This window comes from Spodoptera frugiperda, chromosome 5 (assembly GCF_023101765.2).
Source record: "Spodoptera frugiperda isolate SF20-4 chromosome 5, AGI-APGP_CSIRO_Sfru_2.0, whole genome shotgun sequence".
NCBI lineage: Eukaryota > Metazoa > Arthropoda > Insecta > Lepidoptera > Noctuidae > Spodoptera > Spodoptera frugiperda.
This window is the reverse complement of record NC_064216.1, coordinates 2,303,820-2,329,290: the sequence shown is the minus strand read 5'-3', so window position 1 is coordinate 2,329,290 and position 25,471 is coordinate 2,303,820. Positions and strand designations below refer to the sequence as shown.

The 25,471-nt window shown below is 35.4% G+C and overlaps 1 protein-coding gene across 1 annotated transcript in view; it reads right to left on the bottom strand.

Moving 5' to 3' along the window:
* The window catches only part of LOC118271907 (diencephalon/mesencephalon homeobox protein 1-B), a 63,375-nt gene extending 45,353 nt beyond the window's left edge, over positions 1–18,022 (bottom strand). Inside the window, exons 1-3 of the mRNA XM_050693798.1 lie at positions 18,008–18,022; positions 17,094–17,186; positions 3,082–3,199 (exon numbers count right to left, since the gene is read on the bottom strand). Of these exons, the coding sequence (XP_050549755.1) occupies positions 3,082–3,199; positions 17,094–17,186; positions 18,008–18,022 (226 nt within the window). The remainder of the gene's footprint in view (positions 1–3,081; positions 3,200–17,093; positions 17,187–18,007) is intronic.
* Between the last annotated feature and the right edge of the window lie 7,449 nt (positions 18,023–25,471).

Sequence of the window (25,471 nt, the reverse complement as noted above, 5' to 3'; positions counted from 1 at the left end):
TTAAAAAGATTTAGGTATCGAGATACACTGCAACAAGGCAAAATATTATTTTAAAAATAAAGTTATATAATTACTTGATACCTACCCTAATTAAAAGTCTACATAAATTTTTATTTTATATAATTACGAAAGGCAGCCTTCCCGTCCAGAGTACGCAGATTATAAATATTTTCATTAATTGAATGTTAATAATTGAGCGGCCATCAACTTCGGTGTAGAAAAATCCCTCCGCAACGGAAATTAAAAAGTGTTTCACATCCGGCGGAAGTGGGTCCGGTCTGAGCTTGAGTGCAGCGGAAAAAGTTGGACGAAACCGGGTGGATTAACTAGCTTTTCTGTTTAATGGAACGCTACGGTAATAATAATTCGATATTTATAAGTTTTTTTTATGAATTTTGTTCTGTGAAGTTAATTGTTGTTTTGTGTTGGGTGGAATGTTTTTAAGATCACAGTACATTCAGCAATTATTTGACGATTGCATATATCCTCCTCATTTGATGACACCTCCAGACTCCTTATTTGATTGCATGCACAGATACCAAGTCAAGTCGTTAAGTATAGTACCCAAGTCAGCTCATACACTGCTGTATACCAAATTTTATCAAAATCTGTTCAGTTGTTGTAGCGTGAATGACAGACCAAATAAACAAACTTTCACATGTTTATATCAGTATGATTTTGAAAATAGAGATGAGAGAGATTAAAATTGCATTAATTATGGTATATGTGTACCAAAAAACACAATATAGTTTAAAACTAAAACCTACACCCCCTAATTACTTCACAAAAAGTTACTTTATAACAGTACAAATAGAAAATTAACTTTAACACGTAGCGCAGAGACGTCAGAATTGTTTAAACTAATATTCGGGCGTGTGTAACACAGGGTGTTACAATTTACATGTTAAGTAGTTATGTGATGATAACAAGATAGGAGAAACTAGAATTAAGTGGCTTTCATGTATTTATTATGAAGTACTGTATTCTAATTGTACTGTGTTAATGTAATTCTTGAATTTCAATGGATTTTGTATCATTTATGACATGTACGCTTTTTATTTATAAATGATCGTATCACCGAATTTTTGGTAATGAGTAAATTGAACAAACGTTTAGATTTACTTTAAGAACAAATCTCTTTATAGACATAAGCATGAGAAAATTATCTTTTAAATATTGGTAAAATCTTAAAAAAACTGTTCTAGTGTAGATAATAAAATTAAAGGCGATAGTAGTTAAGAAGTAATTCAATAATCTTCCCAATTTAAATCTGCTTTTCTGTACATATGTGCGACTATGTACTCAGGAATAATATGAAACCCTCGCGACAGGTAATTAAACACATTCCCGTACAGAATTAATAAAGGTGATCGCACACCGCAGCGGCGCGCGGCAGCAACGCGCGGCCGGTGTGATTGCGAGCTAATGAGCGCTCCGCTCCGACACAACGCTGGAAATTGCCTTATACATTTTTAATAGATTCGTTTAAGCCGCTTTTTTATCCACTAGCTTTTTTATCCTCAGCGCTTTAAAACTTCCAACCATCATCCCCCACTTTTAAACCCCCCACTCCTCGCCACCGGGTAGAAACCACCCGCAATACGTTAATAGATTTTAAAAATTAATACTTTTACGCAATTACCAACGGGCAGACTGTCATTTTCGACGGCCCTAATGAAATAACGCTACTTCATAACTTTATTAAGAATCCTTTGATCGCTGTTGTGCTAAGTAAAAAATTGTGACGCGGAGGGAGTAATCAAAAGTGACATGATACTTATTAAGTTAGCCGAAATAACCGTGTTAAAGCGACCGGCGGCGCGACTCAAAAACTATTTTATGAATAATAGATGGCGCCGCCGGCGACCAATCCCCGGGGAGCACCGCCCACCGCGCCCGCTACCCCACGGCCCCCGCACCCCGCGCTAACCCCGCGACACCCCCGGCCTGCCTTCTCTATTCATTAGCACATTACCACCCCTTAGGCACGCGACTCAGTTGGGGTAAGAAACTGATTTTTGCCTTTTGAGGTTTTTTTCTAACCCGTTCGCCAATTCGATGAGAATTTTAGAAAGTTTTGTCTTAAGTTAATCTTGCTAAAGGTTTCTTTCAGTCGTTGTACCTACTTATGATTACTTCAAGAATTGATTTAGTACATCAGACAAATAGAAAATGCTTAAATATAGAAAATGCTTACTTAAGAAAAAAAGACAGCAAAATAAAAATAAAATGTTAATAAAATATAACCTCACTTAGGAATTCATTCTACATTCAAATTAAATAAAAATATAACAACTAACTCTCAACATATCACAACAAAAAAAGAAACCACTAGCAAATCTTAACAATATCGATTAATCGTTATCGAATCGAATCGAGAAACATAACCGAGTTGTAAATCGGTAACGAGACAAGAGCTTTAACTAAGAATAACGTTATTAGGCTGGGAGCCGGGCCGCTAACACTGTTACAGAAGTTTGTGCCGATAAGTGAAATCGACGCGACTCCTCGACTATAAGGTTATGCTGCCACTTGAAACTTTAAATTTTAAGTCGATTATAGACTATAAACATGGAGTTTCGATATTGTGCTATTAATTAGTTTAAGTTAGAAATATTGCAGACGTTTTGCTTTGTTATCTGACTGTGCTGGAAGGATGGTTATGTTTGTCATAAAACGTAATAGGTACGGTATGCATTTTTATAAATAATGAAGCCTGGCGCCTTAGATGAATGATACAGGCAATCTGGCTTATGGTTTATCTTGTTATTCATCAATAATAAAAAAAAAAAAACACTTTTCGATTGATATTTAGTCGGAATGAAATTGTTTCTGAAATTGGTATTTTTAGCAAATAATCAGCCAGAACTATGTACTTATTACAAAAGTTAAAGCTTTTCGTTTAACTATCGACCTAACCTAATATATTGGACACTATTTTCAAAATTTAAGAAATAAAAACTTCTACTTATAAAAATAGTGTTTTTTTTTAGCTTTTATTTATAAGTCTGCGTTTGACCACCAACCCGCTTTCTACCAGAACGGCGAAGCGAAGATGTTAAGATGCTGCCAGGTACTTACAAGGATGCGAGGCAGTGAAGGGATACTCTAAGGTGGGCAGCCGATGCTGGTGTGGCGGCAGGCTGGGCGGGCAGTGGTAGCAGAACAGGCCGCGCCCGCCACCGCCACCGCTCGCCAGCTGGAACAAACACCAAAAGTTGTTGAGAAAATGTTACACTCAATCAATGTTCAGCTGCATTAGAAAATCTATAACTGAAAAGATTTTAGCGTCTATAAAAAACCTTGAAAAGATGCAATGTCGTATGCATATCAATGACCCAGGGAATTTCAAAAATCTTAAAATCAAACTACTTTATACCAAATTCGTAGCTGAATCTTTAGAAAATCTATAAAGAATTTTTTTAGCGTCTATAGAAAACCTTGATAAGATACAAGTTCGTTACCAATCACTCAGAAGAATTCATATAATCACAAAATACATACTACTTTGCCATATTCATGGTTGATTCTAAAACAGTTACCTAAACTCACCTATTACAAATATTACCCGCCGTACTCAGAGTCGTTTAATGATAACTTAACCCAGTCCTTAGCAATGGTTTTCGATACCAAATCGTTACTAAGCAACAGTTTAAGTAATCATTAAATGTCTCCGAGTGCGGCAGTTACTCTACAAACGATAAAAGAAACTCCTAACCTAACCTCCAATTAATAGAAAGTGATACAAAACAATTTCAAAAACGCCGTCTAACATTCAGAGAGTGACATAGCAATCATAACGATCTAATACTATCGACATTTGCATAGAAATGACACCGCGTAATAATAAGGCGACGAATCCAATCCTTCAGTGTCGCATGCGCATTGAATTTGTTGTTAGGGTGCGCATACATTGTGTTGAAGCAGCGATTTTGAACGCGCGATTTTGTAAGAACGAGTTTGGACGATATCGAAACTCTTTCTTATTTTCGAAATCTATTATTGTTTTCAAAACGTTTTTAAACTAAAACTTTTAGTTTAAAAATTGTAAAAAAAAATCTAAATTGCCCATAGGAGCGTCTAATTTGATCTGACATAATTTATTACTGGACTATATAGTGTAGGTAGGAATGCTCTATCACTGTTGCATACATAACATCAACTTACAAAAAGTCATAGTAATAATTGCTCATAACTACAAAACAAAACAAAAATCACGGAATAATTATGACACACTAAGAAAAACTTATTTAAAAAACGCGACACCCCACAAAAACGCGCGTCCAAAACTCTGTCCACACCTTTACAATTGCATATAATTGTAAAGTGAATTGAGACGGCATTCGCTTGTGATCACAGGCCGTTACTTAACCCGCGCGATCGGCCGCGGTCTGATTGTGTATTAAGTATGAATTGTGTCAGATGAACAGGTGATTACGGAATGTTAATCGCGCGGCATTTCGTACGTGTGAACAGAGGTGCGGTTTACTAAAGCTGTCATTAAGTAATGATCTAGTTCGAATGGAGTGGATGTGGTGATGATGTATGGGTTTATTTAATTGTGATGGTATTGTTGATGTGAAAGTGTGTGCGTGAATATCTATGATTTGGTTGAAATGTAGAGACAATGTTATGAGTAAGAACAATAATTTTAGCGTATCAGAAAAAAACAGGTATATTATACATATACACTTATATTATACAAATTATACACATGAAGATAGTCTGGTCCTTTCCAGAGCTGCAGACTACCTAGCGGGTTTACCGGGACTCCGGCTCGATGAGCAGAAGTAGGAACGGGGTGGTTTTTAGTCAGTAAGAGTCTGACCCATTGGATGACGTTCTCCCATAAAAAATGGTCCTTTAATAAAGCTCATTAAAAAAAACTCTTAAAAATTAAAGAATATTATACCATGACCAAGACAAACTCTCAATACAATCACTTTGTATACGAGTAAAATAATAATATTTAATAAGTTCTTTAAACTACCTACAAACCCAATTTTCCCTAATGAAATATGACAGAGAGCAATCTGTCTCTAGTTGAGGCCGTTGTAAGTAATAGACCGCGTCAGTGGCACATCGATCACACACTAAACTCGAATACTGAACATTCAAAACACATCTATCATCTTGTTTGGAGTGTTTAAATATAATTTAAGTACTATAAAGTCGAAGAGATTGTTTTAACCCGTTAAAATTTGTACCTATTACAAAAAATCGTTTTATTAAAATGTTTATTTTAGTTGATGTTTTTTTTTAACGTTGCCTGAAATTAGGATTTTTCCTGTGTTGTGGGTCGTGGGTGCGTTTACAAACACACAAGTGCACATACACATCACACCCAGACCCGAAACAGCGACACAGGAGAAAAAAACAATATAAAAAAAAAATATTATTTAAGTGGCTAACGACATCTTCTTATTCAAATAATACTGAATGATTTTAATATAAAAGGTTTTAAAATAAATGCTATTATTATGGTCACTTATTATATGTATAAATGTAGATATCAATAACTAATAATCTTGTTTACCTTTAAAAACGTACACTGTAAACAAATTCGTTAAGCCTCAGTATACAAGTCGAGCGCACTGTGTGACAAAAGTAAGGACGCGCTGGTCATAAATCAATTAATTTCGATGAATAAATTGCTAGATTGCAGTGCAGCGTGCGACATTCCTACCACTGTGCAGCGCAGGTTCAAATGCGTCATCGGATGTAAAGGTGATGTAGATTTATTTATTTGTTAAGAAAAATAACGCCTACAGGTACTATATTTAGCGTATCACATACTAAAAGTAACACAATACTCTCATAAATATCAACATAATAATGATCTTTTTTTAAATCATATCTGAAAATACTCATTCTACCTTTAGTAATTTTTCACCTTTTATAACAATGAACATCATGTTACACTCCAGACTGATAGACGCCTCATGATTACTTATCTAGAGAGGTGAGTTTTAAATAAATAAAACTTAATTTGAGTTTTAGTCGGTAACCGTGAGATATAAAAAAAACATGTAAAAGAATATTGACATATTTCCAAATTCTCATTAAATTATTACCTTAGTATAAATCATCATTTGTATCTTGACATAAAAATACTTTTTTTTATATAAAATTACTTTAACTACTTTCACTTCACTTAACATTTTTCTAAATTAGTCATAATAAAATTAAAATTGCACTATTATTTACAAAAAAATATATAAGTAAACATACAGATTTATGATATCCGTGTTAATTCTAACACTAGAATATAACTGTATTTGCAAAGGAAAATGGCAATGAAATTCAATTGCACATATTATAAGCAGAGACCCACGTGTAGACGAGCCGTCGGTATAAATGACATTAATGGAGCAATGAATCGGCTAAACGATGCGCGGGCGCATTCGATGCTGCGACTGACGTCAGCACACAGTGGGCACATCTATGATTCCTTTGGAAAAAACAGTTTTAACTAGGACACGTGAATTATGTATTTTTAAGTAAAATTATTTGAATGGCGGAAAATCATACTTACTTAAATAAATGTATGTGTAAAGGTGAATATTGTTAAGCAATTCTATGAACTTATCATAATCCCCATAGATTAATACTTGATTACATAAATTTTGATAATATCAAAGTTAAACAACACAAGGTTAACATGAACCCACTACCTATAGATGTAATAATGTTAAAATAACTAATTCTGTTAACACTAAAATTCGTAGAAAACCGTTCGCTTCTAATACATTAAATGAAGTTTCAGCGATAATCTGGGTCGGATTATAAAACGTCAGACAAGCAATCTACTTAACGGTTACACCTTTTCATTAGAGACTAACGTGATGGCGAGGTGGCTTGTAAACTCAGCAATCTGTTTTGGTTAAACCATACTTTTATACTTTACTTTATATTTTAAAATTATTATTTAGTTCGTTGAATGAAAAATCGTTCATTATTATAAAGCTTAGGTTTTATCTTTATAATATTACTGTTGAGTTATTTTGATATTGTAAGTTGTCTGCTTCATATATGTTTGTCTATGGTATTATGTGATCTGTTATACCATGGTGTTTCTTTTAATATACCTATCATTTCATTCATTTAAACTAGTAGAAATCTTTTTTATTTAACCAAACTCCAATAGGTAGCAGGCAAAATTTTATTGTCCTACTTCTTTTAAAAAGAAACATCCAAAAATTTAAGATTTATGTTTTTCTATGTAGGAATCGATATCTAATTAAACGACGATAATCCCAAATGGTTAAACCACAAAATTTCTATTTAAAGTTTCTGTATTTATATTAAATATCAATTAATAACGCAGAATTCTCGTTTCAATTTACATTTTTTTATTTTCATTATTTGCTTTTTTCGTCCACATCTAACGTCGCATGGCTCCACAGTGTGCGTGCGTGTATTGGCTCGTCCTGTCTGCGCGCGTGGGGTCCTGATACACTAATCCTATTTATATTGTCGTGTCATTACCGCATTACACCCACCGGCCGCCGCATCCGCGCTGCAATCTAACCTTCATAATGATATTATTTTGCAATGCTGGTTTTTTCAGAGCAAAAAATAACACATATTCGCAGTAATCTATAGATGAAAATCCAAGAATTAAAGGAAGACATAACATTTGATTCTGAATACACTTTCGTAACAACATTTTCATTAAAGCTAACTTTCGCGAAAGAAGAGAACTATCTAATATTTTTATTGTCACAAAATAAGATTTATAAGTAACTAAACTCATTTTATATTTTTTATACTTGTAATACTCACTTATATTTCTTATTATTTTTTACAGAAAATTAATATTATTTAAAATAGGTAATAAAGTGAAGGAAAAATTAGAACTAAAGAACATTGTTTGCTTGTTTGCAGCAACGCCCGACAATCTCAGATTTGTCGCCTAGGTCAGAGTAAACTGACTATATCCGGAATTCTCAATGGCCGCATTAATAAGAAAACTGCTCGTTGAGATTTATAAACGGGGCATTATTTAATAATAGCCTCTGATAGACTGAATATCCTACTTCCAGTCTCTTTTTTTATTATCTTTGATCTTCATACAGGCACAGGCAAATCACATACAGCCACTTATGTCATTAAAAAGAATTGAATTTAAATAAAACCAAAAGAGTTAGCATTCGAAATTCAAAGGATTGTTTTTTTTTTCTGTATGGCACAAGCACTTCATTTCGCATTCCCATCTTGTCGAGGTGAGATTATCGTCACTCGCACAACACGGGAGGAGTGAAGAGGGCCGCTCACCCATTGTGAGTTACCGCCAAATGTGGGAACTGATGATTTATCTCGTAAACCTTGTCATGTTTATTATATTAAGAGCTTATTTTGAGTTTACGGAAAGGATAATAGAGGGCCTTGGGCCTTGATATTGTTGAAGTTTCGCTCATAGGTTTTAGTACGTAAGTATGAAAAGGTCTCGTTTCACCACAGAGAATATTATTATATTCTCTGTGGTGAAATACAAACAAATATATTTTATGTAAAACTATAGAATTTTACAAGCTATCTAATTTACAAATAATGAAACGTTGTTATAAAGTTGAACAAATCAATATAAATATAATCTAGGTATATCCTGCTCTAAAAACAATCATAATATTGATATAGAAATTTGAGATCAGGATCAGACATCAGCCCCCATTGAACCACATCTGATATCTATGTGGCTTCAACGTTATAATGCATAAATAAAGTAAAGAAGACAAACTAAGTAAGTAGCAGTGATTAATTTCATCGATATAATACACTAGTGCATGGCAAGAGTAAATCTTAATTCTTGTTCCAACCTCCCTAGGTACCAAGGTATCATTTAAAAAGTAACGAACACGTTCACCGTTTCAATGTAAACATGAACTCAGTTCAATACCGTGTGCAAACACAATTTACTCTGAAATCGTATTTGTACCGTTTAATTTGGTATCGAGTACGATTTAATCAATTAATCGACTCAAATCGAGTAATTAAGTATCGGTAAACCCTTAGCTGTTAATGTATTAATTAGTCTTTGGCGAATTGTATTTATTTTTGGATAAATGAGAGGGGAAATTAAGGGCGCGTGATCTTTGTTTATTTTTGTGCTGGTGTTTTAATATTTATGGTGATGTTTATGTTTTGCATGATATGCATTAATTAAGGTTAAAATGGTTAGTTACTTATTACTTGGAGGTATTATTTCTTCTATCAAAACTTAACTAAGTTACTTCAGATTCGTTTTCTGACCGTTTTCTTTGTAGAAATTTAATGTCATATACATTAAATTGAATGTCAAATTTAATGAATTTGACATTAACATTAAATTTGTCATTCAATTTAATTTCAATTACAATAAAATTTCTATGAAGAATGAAGTTGAAACAGAACAATATTTGATTGAAATATAGTACATATATATACTGAAATTGTATATTATTATATGTTTGACTTTCAACACGTATATTAAGTCCTTGTTTCAACTTTAAGAAAATACAATATTACTTTTACACAGTGCTGAGTTGTACCTTACCAACGTTAAAATGTTAATGAGAGAAAATTTTAGTGAATTGAAATCGCAATGCCAGTCGAAGTACACTTTATTGAATTTCAGTGAAATTCATCCGCGCACAGGGCTGCCACCACTCTCATAATATTGTTAATTTGAATAATTTGCGTTTATAAAATGTGCTTTAAGTAAATGTGTATGTTAACGTCGACTTTTTAGTTTTTACATTATCTGTTCCTCTTTTTTTCTTCTCGTCAAACAATATAGTCTTATTTATTTCGTTACAGAATTCAAGGCAATCCCTGAAACGCAAGAGACTTCACTGTTCCGGTGTTTTCATGGTTATATTTACTGTAGATCGTGGCTTACAGAAGTTGCAGCGGTTTTGGGAGATTGTGGCCGGCTTATCCCATAAAAAATAATATCTGTACTTCTACATTTCTGATTACACGGTGACAGTCCTATAGTCATATATCCCAGAGCTGTGTTCTGCGTAGCAGGTTCTCGAAAAGCAGAAGTAAGAACGGGGTGGTTTCTAGACAGTACAGTAAGAGTCTGACACTCCCTCGGGAGAAGTCATTGAGTGATTTTCCGAAAAAAACTAGTCATGTCTGAAACATAGGTAACCTGATTTTTTTAACTATTTAAGGAGCAACCACAGAGCTAAACTAATAAAAAATACTCCAATCAAAGTGACAACATTAAAAAACACAACAAACAAACAAACATTAACAATAACAAATGGAAAATAAAAATAAAAAATTCAATACACAATACAATACAATTGAAACAAATTATTTTACGATTCAAACCCGCTCGGTGCTAACTCACAATCAATAATATTTAATCACTGTGCCTCTGCGCCATCATCTGATATCGAACTTTTACCAATTGTAACTGAGATCAATTGAACAGTTTAAATTAACTATTAATAGCGGGCAATGGTTCAATCGGGGCGCGACAATCGAATCGTTGGAATAAAAAATAATAATCGTCTTCTGTACTGAATAAAAAAGAATTTGTTGATAAAAAATAATCGTCTCTTATGCTGTTTAAAAAATAAAAATGGATTTGTTGATACAGGATTGTTTATTAAACATGCATCTATCTTACTAGTATGATAAATGCGACAGTTTGTTATTTATGTATTTGTGTGCTTGTCTGTATGTTTGTTACTCAATCACGTCAAAACGGTTGAAGGGAACGGGGTGAAATTTGAAACAGGCGTATATTATGGGCTGGAATAACACGTAGGATTTTTTATCTCACGGGGCTAAATAAGCTAGTACTTATTATTAATAAAAATAGTTTATTTATTTGTAGCCGAGCAGCTAGTAACACTACATAGTAGTAGCTGGAGTTTGATAAAGGTCTCAGGGAGCCGCTGTATGCAAGCTGATACCAACCGCTAGATATGAAAGTAAATTATGGTGGCCTACCATAATTTACTTTCATATCTATCTACTATGTCTAGTAGTAGACGTTTTCTGGTTGATATAACAATGATAATGTAATGAAGTAGGTTCATAGTCAGTGCTGAAACAGTGGAAAGAAAAGGAGTTCCGACCATCACCCATAGAAACTATAGGGCTGGTATATTAACAAGGATAAAACATATAACACACAAGTATATTTATTTATAGATTTGCCAAAAAAAAATACGTACATTTAAGATGTTGGAACCCCAAAAAAACGGTTACCAGAATGTTTAATATGTGACCGGGTCAGCCCTACGCTGGCTGTCAGTCATCATTTGCGTAACCGGGTCTATCTAGCCAGTAATCGGTTTAATACGATACACTCTCGCGTCTACAACGTAACATTTGATTCAATTTTATTTTCAGTTACACTTACAATAATTACTGAATTGATCTTTTGATTACATGTGTGACTGGTCCGTTGAAAAGGTCTCACTATTTGCCAAATGGTTGGTATTTTTTCATCTAGGTATTTATTTCACGATGATGATGTTTTTTGATAATATTTATAGTAAAAATGTTAAAATAGATTTCCCGATAACCAAGCGGTTACCGGTGACCGCTCTCGCGCGCCTTCATTGTAGACTTTATAAAAAAAATAGTATAAGTATAGTTATAAATTGAAATCAAACCATGCTAGAGGTCGCCGCGTTGTGTGTCGCAGAATGCTGAAACTAGTCGAGTTCCTCGTCATACAATTACGTGAGTAAGCCGAAAAACAATAATTAATCAAGTTAAGTAGTCCTACTGATCTTTTTTAACTTGGGGTTTTGGAGATATGGACATCTAAACCTGAAATGTCCTTCAAAAGTCTTAAAACTAGAATCCTCTACAGCATCCTAAGAAAACTGCATTTAGTAAGAATAATTCGCGGAGCTGTACCCTTTGGCCGAGCAATTACGTGCAATTATCGGGAGGACGGAGGACGGAGCGACGCGACTCAATTGGCGTCGATACTGTATATCGAATAAACGCAGCTTATTGCCTGTCCGTTTGTTTTTTTTTTTCGGTTGTCGACCCTTGCTTAATGTTAAAGCTGTCATGTTGGTAAGCCTGTGTTTTTACTTCTTTTTTTGTCAGTGTATGTGATGACATAGGGAATACTTTGTTGTTCCTATTTAGGACTTTTATTAATCTTTTTTTTTGTAATAATATTTAGATGAAAATAGATAGACAAATGAGACAGTAAGAAATGATTTTTTACGTTACCGCAGTTAAACTTTTCAAAGCCTCTCTGTGCGGTAAATAAAATAGTAAAATCAATAAATAGAGCTCTATCATTTTGTATATAATATTTTTTTACTTATACATATTGTACATATTTTATAACAAATACAAAAGTAACACTATAAACTGCATCGCACACCACCTTCATCACAAACTTCCCCTCAAAATGGCATCCAACGAAATCAAAACACGAAACTACGCCGAAACTTTAAAGCAGCAAAACATAGTTTCCGAAAATTCTAAAACAGAATCCAGTTAAGCAATCTGACTAACATTTAATCTGTAAATCTGAAAATTGAGTGGAAATTAATGATGGTTAACTGTTCGAATCGATAAAGCGATCGGTCGGCCGTCGGGCACTCAATCCAATTACCTCTCATTATGCCCCATTAAAGAGCTCAGCTAACTGATATATTTGTTCATTACTGTGTCCATACGTGCCATGATATATTGGTATGTAGATATGTGGCGTCATGTATGTCTTTTGGTGCTTTTTTCCTGTAGTGTATTGATTGTTATTTGTTTTTGTGCATTATTGTGTGTAGTTGTCAGTGTATGTATGTACCTTCTTCAATATTGCGACTGATTCCTTAAGGATTGATTATTGCGACTCGAAATCGCAGTAAAACATTGATCAGTTTTATTTCGTATGGATTTTTAATCGATAAAATACGCTCTCAGATTTTTGTTATCTCGTAGCAGTTTCGTAGGCATTTCGTAGCAGAATTGCTACGAAACATTAAGAAAGTTCAAAATGTATTGGAATTTGAATTAACATAAATTATTGCACCATTTCATTTAATCATGTACTCAAAGTCAGGACTTTAGTGAAGAGGTTTATACAACTTTGCTTTACGTAATATTTTACGGTACGTATGTATGTAATTTAGGATTTAAGTTAAAAATGAAAAGAAGTTGCACTCAGTTAACTTATCGACATATTTTAGTAAATTAACTAAAAATCACGGTTTACTTACATACATTAATGGAGAAAAGCTCTACTAGTTTCGAGTCACAGAGGGACTCTTCATCATGAGCAGCGTGCGCAGACGCAGCAACGTCTACTACTGAACCTTTCTCCCTTAATGTACGAGAGTAAACCGTGATTGTTAGTTAATTTAGTCTCTTGATGTCTCAAGAAAGCAATTCTAAAAAAATATAAGACGATAATTTTAAAATAATATAAGTACTAAGTAGGTCACTCTCAACAGCAATTGTGGACAATTACAAATCAAGATATATTAATTGGCAACTTATGACGTTCACAACATCTGCATTCAATAAACAGCTTCCGAAGGCTGACACGTCACATGACATTTCAATCATCAATTTCCACATATACACAAAGTACACATTCATATACAGGGCGGTTCTTTATAATATGCCCAATGTGCCCAATGTGCACATGTATGTATATCGGAATGAGGGACACTATGTAGGTTTCGCGACGTCGCCACGTCTGCGCATGCTGCTCATGATGAAGAGTCTCTCTGTGACTCGAAACTAGTAGAGCTTTTTTCCATTTATTTACGTGAGTAAACCGTGATTTTTAGTTAATTTAGTATATCTCACGATAGTTATTTAGGAAGTGATACTATTTTTAGTTTTATTGAAGGGAAAAATATTAAAATGTAAAAAATATTTGTGTTTTTGTTTGTAACGGAGTCTTTAACTTAACTATATATTGTAGAAAGAGTATATATTAGTTTGTTTTAATTATTCTAATAGTACTCTTTTAGTACTCAGTATATTATTTTAGGAATAGTAAACATACCTACAAAAAGAGTATAAAAAGAGCACAAAACTATAGAATCTGTACAATTTACACCATTTTGGTATTTTACATTACGTTTAAAGTGTGTTATAAAATTCATAAAATCAATTTATCTACATAGTTTTTTTTTTATTGACTTGTAACTTATAAAATAAACCATTATTTTCAATGAATTCAGATATTTTGCAAGTATTTTCGCCTAATCAAATATGCGCATCTTTTCTCAATCCAATACTTGTGCACATTACAAATAAAGACACACTGTATATGTCGCATAGCGCCACTGTAATTGTTCTGGGCGCCGTCCGCGATTGCATATCAATAGAATGCCTGTATTTGTTAGTAATTGAGCTTATTGCTCGGCTGAAACGTTATTGGCCTTTATTGTGTTAGCAGGCAACTGATTGAGACGAGCGCCTTGCAGTGTGACGTCGGTGCTGTACCAATTGATTAAATATTAACTGAACTGTGTGTGTTACTGGTTGAGTACCGTTTCAGGATTGTTTTGTTTGCACTAGTACTTATATACACGTTCAGTGTGTATGTAGCATACTAATAAGGATATACATTTAAGTGTGGGAGACCCATGCTTCGGCACGAATGGGTTGGCTCGACCGGAGTGATACCACGGCCTCACAGAAAACCGACGTGAAACAACGCTTGCGTTGTGTTTCGTTGTGTGAGTGAGGTTACCGGAGGCCCAATTCCCCCTTCCCAATCATCCCAATCCCCGATTCCCCAACAACCCTTAAATTCCTAACCCCCAAAAGGCCGCAACGCACTTGTAATGCCTCTGGTGTTTCAAATGTTCATGGGCGGCGGCGATTGCTTACCATCAGGTGATACGCCTGCTCGTTTACCACGGCGCGTTCAATAACAAAAAAACGAATAGTGCATTTTTTTACGTTTTTTCTTAGTTCATTTTATTATTGTTTTGTGTAATCGGGGCAAATGAGCAGACGGTTGATCCGCGGATGCGGTCCCTGATGATAAGCGATTAGCACCGCCCATGGACACCTACGACACCAGAGGAGATCGTCATGCGCTGCTGACCTTTTAAGTTTAAGAAGAGGTGCGCTTTCTACAATTGTAGTATTTTTAGTAGTCATAGTATAAATACTTATAATTAGAAGACTAAAATAAAAAATATATAGAAGTTAAGTTTTTTTTTTATGGAACTCCGGTAATCGAGCAGACGTATCACCTGATGGTAAGCAATCGCCGCCGCCGATGGACACTTGAAACACCAGAAGTGTTATAAGTGCGTTGCCGGCCTTTTGGGGGTTTGGAATTTAAGGGTTGTTATAGGTATTTATTTTATTTCACGATCAAACCAAAATAAATGTAGGTACCTAAAATGTAGTTCAAGTTATTCAAGATTTGTCTGTAATCTGATTGAACCAATAACATAATGAATGAGTATATGTATACGGTAATGTCATAGATATGTTATTATTTCCTGTAACCGTTTCTGACTAAGCAGTAGGTATTACGTATTGAATTAGGAGGATTTTTATGTATATGATTAGGCAGAATTACATTACTATTTGATAAAGTGGTTTGTCTAAATGTGCTACAAGATAGGGACATACTGCCGCACCCAGAGTCATTTAATGATTACTTAAACTATTCCTTAGTAATGATTTTGTAAGTGCGGCAGATAAAGTGGTCAGAACTCAGAAGGAGCCTACTCGGTAGATGCAGGCAAGTAAAGTGGATAAGGCAGGCTTTACGTGTCCCGGCTGAATTCAGCGGCATATCCTAAGTATATTTAATACTGTGGTCGACTCTTGCTTCACTCTGATCCTTTATCCTAGAGACTTTTGTATTTTTCTTGCTGAAGAATCTTCTTCTTTAATATCGAGCACAATAAAAAAGAATGATCTTTGATCCAACCAATCCCGAGTTTCGTGTTTATCAAGACAGTTTGCGGCTTATTTTTAGGCAACTACGGCGATGCGAAAAAGAAGTAAGGTTACGGATTTCATTCTGAGTATTTATTTAAATATCCAGATTAAAAAGACGCAAGTTTTAAAATTTCTTTGTATCTATAGAAATATGTTTATGACACAGTTAAGCTAAATTGACTTAAACAGATTTAGATACTTAGTATTTGTCTCAGATTTAAAGATAACCCAAAGAAACAAGAAACCAACATTTTACAGCAAAATGTCCTATTCTCAAGGGACCCGTCGAGTAGGAAAAATGTCTCATGATACACAGTTAACCATATTTTATGAAAATGTAAAAAAAAGCATAATACTCATATTACAACTTTATTTATCTGAAAGATTTTACGAGGCTTTGAAATTATGTGGGCCTTATTAGACAGATGTACCTTATTGCGAATGCGCAACTTAAAACACTGATTCTGCAATTGCTAAATAATCAAGCACACATTGGTTTCAAAAAATCTATGCAGCAGAACAATTAAAAATTGTAAGAACCTCCGCGGTGGTTTTAATTCAAATTTTACGAGAAAATGGAGATCAAAATAGGCAAAGATCAATTCAAGATCAAGCATTCAAAAGTTAAAAATCATCTCAGATCCGTAACTCATCTCTAAGATATTACATGAGTAGGTACATAACCTAACTATTATTACCTATCCTACAATCAAGAACATTTTAATATTCACTTAATTATCTTTCTTTTTTATATTTAGAAAATTAATGTTACTCCTATTACGGTTACATTATTAAAAATAAATGCTACTGACACTAATTTCAGGGTTTATTAACAGGGACAACGTTCTGAAAATTATTCAAGTTAGATTTTCAGACAACTTAAGACATTCTAAAACATCAGTTGACAAAATAAAATAATCATAACGAAAGAAGAACGGAGGCTGTTCCTTTATTATTATTTTTAAATTTTGAAACAATCAATTCAAGTACTTATTTATGAATTATGCAAAATTATTATTGAAAACAATGAATAAATAGTATTTTGACTACAATTTATTGTAGCCAGAGAATAAGCAAGCCGAACTTATAATTAAAAATCATACGCAATATCCATTTTTTTGCGACGGGAAAAGTTTTGAAAACTGAAAACTAACTTCCAAAACTTAAATAAAACCAAAAAAAAACGTATTAATTACCTTATTAGCGTCCGAAAATATTTTGTCAAATTGTGGGCGGGAACTTTTCCCGCCGAACTCCGCGTGCGAAAATGCGCGGTCACCGCGCTGACACTGTCATCACGTTCCGTCACACGCACGAGCACTCGCGAGCCGCGTGTCGCCGCGACTGGCACCGCACTCGCCGCGAACACACAACTGCAAGTAATCGCTCTGAAACCGCCCTCGGCAAACAAAACCCCACCCGCCGTAAAGAGCATTTTAGCACGCGCGCCTCCCCGCTCCCGCGCCCTGATTTAATAGCGAGCGCGGGCACTGATTCATTTAACCGAACGCAACTACCGACTGCCTCTCTCTCGCTCCCGCTCAAACAGTAATCCACTACACGTGCTCTCTCCCGCTCCCACACGCTCGGCTACTCAGCGGAGGAAAGAGATGGTGCCGCGGTCGCGGACACTTCTTTCTTCCAACTCGATTTGCATGCGAGCGGGGGTCGCTCCGCAAACTTTATGTCCTCGTTTCGTAAATTATTTATACGTTTGGAAATACTTTTAACGGCATGCTCGGCTGCTGAAAAAGATTGCTTTAAAACGAGCAGAATTAAGTGAGTGACCGGTGCCGGTGTTACGGCGGGACGCGACCACGCTAATCACTTTAATCTTGTTCATTCAAACGCTCATCACATCACTTTTGTTATTTTTCATGATAAAATTGTCGAGATGGACTTCAGATGTTTTTTATGAAGTTTAAAAGCAACTTAATATCATTTACAGAAAAGCTTGAATGGGTTTAATTACGAAAATGGTTATTTTCGGCATTTCAAGTTACTTTCAGTTGCTGAAAATAAAAGTTATTGCAATTTTCAGATTCATTATGCTTACATAGTGATAAAATTAAGCATATTTTGTGCATTACAGAGCTTTTTATTTTTGTACCCAATACTCTCCCATGTTACTTAGAAAAGACTATAACAAGCTAAAAACCTTCAAAACCTACCAACACCAATGCAATGATTTGATAAACAAAATAACCTGGACATGCACAGTTCTCTAATGAGTGCAAAATCAATTGTATCGAAGCAAAACTTCACAATAACTAGCGTAAATAGTTTTCGACTCAACCACTTGGAAAGTTCAGAAATAAAGCCTGTAATTTATCTATCAGGGTAGTTAGTTAACTATAGTTAGGAGAATTCCGAGCACAGCTAAGCTATCCAATTAGTTGTCATTGTGTTATCTGCGGCTAAACTAACTTCTAATGCCGTCCGTGACCCCTTTACTAAATTCTCGGATCGGTTGGAGCTCGGTTACAGGGCCTTACCATTGGTCACTCAGCAAATTGATTTGGGATTTATTTTTGGCTGCAGAGGATATACCTTTATTCATTTTCTCTTCACAGCAGTTATTTATTTGTGTAAGACCACAGAAAATAGGCGGTCGTTTAATAGTTAATGATGAGCAATAACAGTAAATGAAAACAACATACCTATTATTTAAATTCAGCTAGGCTTGTACCATCAGTTGCTTAACTTCAGTTTGTGTTATGTATCAATCAGCAAGGAGACGTATACACGTACAGCCTACATCTCGCTGGATATGTGTTTTCACTTCTTGGTTTATTTTGAAGTATTTTCAGTAACACTAAAATGAGTTTTTAAGAGTTTTTTTTACGGTAAAAGCCGGTAATCGAGCAGACGAAGCACCTAATGGTAAGCAATCGCCGCCGCCTATGGACACCCGAAACACTAGAGGCGTTACAAGTACGTTGCCTGCCTTTTGGGGGCTAGGAATTTAGGGTTTGTTGGGGATTTGGAGATTGGGAAGGTTAGAGAGAGGGATAATTGGGTCTACGGTAACCTTACTCACACAACGCAAGCGTTGTTTCACGTCGGTTTTCTGTGAGGTCGTGGTATCACTCCGACCGAGCCGCTCCATTCGTGCCGAAGCATGGCTCTTCCACTTACCTGAAGCTGTTAACCACGGTAGACCTGAAATCAGTGAATGAACATCTCTTTTACCCTGAAAAACTTTTGGTTCTGGCATCAATATGTGATTGAAAGTGTTCTTGGACATCACAGTGTTATAATAATAGCTATCGGAGAAACCTGTCACTGCCGAAAATAGGACAAAGTTATACTGTGCCCACCTAAATAGAAAAATAAGGAAAATAATCGGCCATAAGTATAGTTCCAGAATAAAACTCGCACGACATCCGAATGGCGAGATACCTTCGAAAACTATTAGTTACGTCTGTTTTCCTGTAATTGGCGCAACATCTAATTTACTCATTTACACCGATATTCGTTACGGGCAAATAAAATTATTTTCATTTCTAATACGAACAAGTAACAACGTTGATTTCTTTCATAAAATAAATAAACGTTCTACAAGCTATCTACTCAGACGCTTTAATACTCTTAGAGAAAACCGTCCAAAGTTTATAAAGAAATAATAAAACAACAATATTATTATCAAATATTCTCGGACGATCCGAAATAAACATCTTAATACTTTATAAGCAATCGTTTCTACGTCTGATTCTTTAATCAGAGCTCTGATTTAAAATTTACTTGTCTTGTATACTCGTGCGCAATTTTATTTCTGCGGCCGCGAGAATAAAAGTCGGGGAATTGTCGTCCTTATGTACCAAAGAATAGTTGGAAAGATTGGTCGCGTGAAGATTTGAGCGGTAAACAAATCTTAGGCGAGGTGTAAGTGACAATAAAATGGGAGCTTAGCTCTCGGGGCCGTCTTCAAGTTGAACGGCGGGAGGGGGGAGGCGGGCGCGGCGCGCGGGGCGCCGGGGAGGAGCGACTGTTGCCGTCCCGCTCGGGCCGCGAGTCGCGCTCATCCGTTTTATTTGTTGTTTGTCCGCGGCGCCTTCCCAGTTCGCTACATAATTTATTTTGAGCGGGTACATTTAAAAAATTGCCTGAGCCGCGTACGAGTTTAGGCGGCGAAATGGAGTTTGCTGGGGTGGGTGGTGTTACCAAATGAAAATAATATGGTAAATGATTTCATTTGAATTGGCGTTTTGGCGTAATCGGGCGGGACAAGTAATGGGCCGTAGAGAGTCCCGGTCCATTGTCCGGGCTGGCTTCATTTACTCCGTGAATTTATTTTGCAAGGTTTCTTGCGCCACTTGGCTTTTATCGTCGTTTATGTCGGCCCAATACATATTCAGTGTCTCTGTATCCTGTCTGGTGGATGAAACTATTTTCGTTTGACACCCTCGCCCTCAGCTTTTTATTGGTTTGCTGTGATTTACAGTCTTTGGTTTATTGTTTGTTTTTTATTTCTTATGTAACTAACTGTATCTACTAACATAAAAAATAAAAAGCTCCATTAAAACTAACCCCTTATCTATTCGTGGAATAAAAAGACTCGACATGTCATAAATCAATAAGTACTGTTAATTATTATGGTATGTTGTAATTATGGTATCTGATGATCTCTAATATTTGTAAACAATTACAACAAATTAATTTATAAAGGAGATTTAAGCGATATAGTACGGTAGATATTAATGCTATTACAAAAACCAACGAAATTATCACTTCATTCATTTTAAAACAATATCTCTACAGTGTGCGTAGCACGTGGAACTTGTAACTAAAAGAATAGCTAATAAAAGAAATCACAACAAAACTATCAATAAAATATCTCAAGAAAATTATACCATAGAAATATCATGGCCATGTAGTTAAGGCTACTACTGTTCCATGACTAGTTTGTAGCCGTAGCAGTGCTACGCCGGGGGCCTACGCAGATACGCATGATTTTTCTTCGCTACTATTAATACTACAATAGACTTGGTATTGCTACGATATTTCTTAATGCAAAGTTCCCTCTTTCTTGAACAGTGTTCCTAACCGTAGCAGTGCTACGCTAGAAATCTATGCGGTACGCACGATATATCATCGCTTCTCTCTGATAAACTACAACTACAAAAACATAACTATATTGATACAAATTTAATTCCAAAACAAAATTAAATGATTTAGTACCTACTTAATTAAGGTAATGACTTCATACTTTCTTGAACGTGGTTCGTAGCCGTAGCAGTGCTACGCCACCCGTAACTACGGTCTGCCTAGCGGGTTGCCGTGCGTGCCTTCGGCTAGAAACGTGGTGGTTTTTAGTCAGTAAGAGTCTGACACTCCCTCTTGCCTCGCCCAAGGTGCCCAAAATTACTTCTTGTAATTGAATGATTTTCAGCCCTTAAAAATCTGTGCTGCGCCGGATGTCAACGCTGCACGGCACGAGATGTCATCACTTCTCTCGTAAACTATTGCAATATTGGGCTGTATATTGCTACGATTTATTACCTACACTCTTTTATTACAATTAGATATTATTATAATAGTATTGCGACTTTTATTCCTGAAGGCAATGGCAGAGGCACAGATAAGTACTGAGTATTAGGTACCCACTATTTCTAAGCCGTGTTATGCGATGTTCATTTATTTCTTCATACTATATTGTATATACTATAAGTATATACTTCATACTATAAGATAACTCGAAAGTCTTGGCAATTCAAAGTTATCAGGAGATACATAGAAAAAAACGAACGAAAAAAATCATTACTACGTATGGCCCGTTAATTCGAACTCTCGATAATTTGAAGTTACTGAGAGAAAGGGATAGAAAGATTTCAAACAGTGCAATTTCAAATTTCGAACCATTTGATATTTTGAACAATCGGCAAGTCGAAATATTTTAAGAGTTCCTTGAATATAAGAGAACAATTATTAAAAACAAAAGATTTTGTACCTACTTTTGGTTGTTAAAAAACTTTATAGTCTACTTACTGATAAGGCCGTAGCTTAAACAAGTACACCAGAAGCACTACGAACACATCCATAGAGGCGGTTCCTTAAAAATAATTACACAATCAAACAACGTTTCTTTATCGAATAAGAACAAAATATTTAAATTATTTAGCAATCTAATAAAACAATAAACTCATCATAACTTCACAACCAGAATAATAAAATCCATAAACAATAAAAACATTTTCTTTCTATCAATACCAAGACCGTGAGAAATCACCCCGTCACCGCGCCAAAAGTCCTAACCACAGATTATAATACCCATTTCCATAGACACCATCAATCAACGCACTTCGCCACCATCCGAAAACAATTACCAGCAACAATGTCATAAAAAGAAAAAAAAAAGAAAAGCAATAATGACTTCGCGAAACATATAATCTTCCTATAATACTTGTGTAATTATATCTGTCTATTGTGAGGTTTGCCCCTAAGTGAGGGGGTTTTTCAACCCCTCACTGCGGTCCGTGATTTATCGAAGAAAGCTTTTAAACCCTTGCAATGTCCATTGTTATCTTGTATTTCTATTATGCTCTGGATTACTGGTCGCTATTTGCTTTATAAATGCGTTGTTTTTGAGTAATAGCTCATTATGGTTGTGATAGACGATTTGTTTCGTTCAAGTTTGGTTATGTAGGTTAGGTTAGATTAGATTTTTCTTTTAGTTAAGTCTTAAAGTTAACAGACAGTTGTACATTATAATGACATCACATTCATGTTTCATTTTAAAAGGTAAGTTCCGTAAGTTACTTGAATTTTGTAACTACTCGATACGAAATTAACTAAAAATAATGGTTTACTCATATTTTGAGAAAAGCTTTATTAGTTTAGACTCACAAAGAGACTCAGAATAACTGAAGGTAGGCTACTGCAGCGTAGGATTGCCATAAAAATGTGTTCGAGGGGATATTACCTACTTAAGAAAAACTACTACTACTTAACACGTTGACTGTCCGTGCATTACATGTAATGCATGATATGATTTGGCTGTGACGTCCGTGCATTATACATAATGCATTAATCAGTGGCAACTGAACTGCCTTTACTGCGACGGGACGTGTGAGCTAGAACTTTGAATTTTCTAGGGACGTATGAACAGAGACTTGAAAAAATAAGACTTAAATCTTCCATCGAAATTTTATACTTTTTTTATCAGTGGAATATTTTAAGTTCCATTGGACGTACCAACGAGATTATCCAAAATAGATGGGACAGTCAACGTGTTAAATATTAACATAAAATATCTTCTTCGTTAGGCGTTCCATTGTTCCTGCCTACCCCCATGGTAGTCTGGCGTAAGCGTTCTTCTCCTACAACCAAAAAAATCATTGCAAATCCAACCACGACTATGAGGACTTCTCTGTTTCAGAATCTTCAGATATGCTATCTTTTTGTTTTATTTTGCGTATAAAGAAGTACTCTACCTTACTACGCTTACTTATACATCTCTCTTCTGGGGAAGACGAAAGGGGCTGTAAAATTAACCACTATCAATCGCCTCCATCGCATCCTCGCTCACGTGGTTTGCCTTGCAGACTCCATCTCAAGGTGCAGAGGAGTCAAGACTGTGAAGAGTGAGGTTAGTCTCCTCATTGGAGGCGTAGGTATGCAAACAATGTACACCTGTCGGGTTCTGTCCTTTTATACGGCGTGACGGGGATTTCCGCCGACCCCGTTCAGGGGGAATGAATGAGGGCAACTTTTGGACTCCTACCACGTTGCATCTACCGCGGGAGAGAAGAAGATTTGTAGACTGTTTTACAATTCGTATCTTCCTTACTTCTGTACGAAACCCAAAACTCTGAACTGCCAACTTTGATCTTTAGCAGCGACATATTACTTCCAGTCTCTGATATGATATGACCCACCACGTGCCACTAGTTTCTACGTGAGACACCAGACGCTACGAACCACACCAGAGTTTGTAGCACCGTGTCTACTCCGCAATTGACACAGAAGACGTACTTAACCTGAGTGAAATATTAATTTAACCATATTTAGTTTATAATAGTGGCAAAATAAACCGAAAATACGATGATGAATTTGATGAATATGTTGGAATCATTGAGAAAAACAGTTTTATATATCTACATCCATCGTTTGCCTGGCTGTAACCTAAACTAGTTAGGGGGTAAGTAGGAGTCAATTTATACAAGCGCAGGGTTGAAGCGCATCGAAGCGTCTTTCCAAAACTGAACAAAGCAAATTCAACCTTAACTCCACAGCGTAAAGGGTGTGTTACGCTGTGGAGTTACTTTTGAGATTTTAAAAAGGCGCGCGCATTCGTCAGATTTCGCGCGTCTGCGCGCGAACAAAGCTTCGACTCTGCGCTAGGATAAATCGCCTGTGGTGTAGTGGCGTGGTTACTGCATTTCTTGCTCTTTTCTTGCGTCCATTTTTCATCTCCATCCATCATCAAACCCTCATTGCTGACCAAACCCTCTTCTCGCACGGAAAAGGAAACTAAAAGGTTTTCTTACATCATTTTACATAATTATCTAATTTTATTTGCTTTTTCCGCCACAAGCAGAGAAGGCAAACTAAAGTTCAAAATCATTTGGCTATCCCTGCTTAGTTTTTTTGTGTACAATTGGGCACTGCCTTTTACTTACCTATATGTACCTAGGGGTAGTACTTAAGTACTTGGTGGTGGTACTTAAGGCAGACAGTTTTAATAATTACTTAAACTAATCCTTAGTAACGATTTTGTATCAAAAGAAATTGCTAAGGACTGGGTTAAGTAACCAATAAATGACTCTGAGTATAGCGACTATTATTTTAATAACTTAATTAAAATTAAATTCACAATGTATGTTAAAACATTTTTCTAGACATTGATTCTAAAGTGATGTATGAACGTAAAAATTGATGTAACTATCTACTCGTAAACATTTGTAACTCACAGTCAATTTACAGTTAGGTACTTAGGTACTAAATATGAAAAAAACATAACCCTCCTTCTGGCGCAGTCGGGTAAAAAACAAGTACCTTGGTAGACCTTGAGATCCTACTTAGTATAGCTCACCTTACTGGTACCTTAACTTTTTACTTATTAAATATATATATCATGTACTTTAATTAATCGGATTATCAATGCTAATAGTGCGATGTTAATTAATTCGTAAATTCGTCATCAACCATCGTAGCGCCATCTTTCGGCAACCGTATGACAAAGATGACAAAGTGATGCATGTCTATTATCTATCACGAAGTCTCTAGTATTGAATTTACGAAAGAAAAAAGAAGTTATACATTTAAAATATAAAACAAAATAAACCAAAACGTAATTTTATGAAAATTGTAAAATATAAGACATGACTTTTTTTAAATATTTGTAATATTATCTGTACCCAATTCTTTTCATGTTTCCTTAAATGGAATACTCTTTAGAAACAATGGGAAATAAAACAAGGTTTTTTGCAGCATTGCAAGGATCAATCAGTCTCTAGCATTTAAATTAGTAAAAATTTAATACAAAGAAAAATGAAAATACCATAATATTATATCCATTCACCGGTCAATAAAATAAATTTGTTATCTGTGGCAAAGCTGCAAAGTTTAGCGA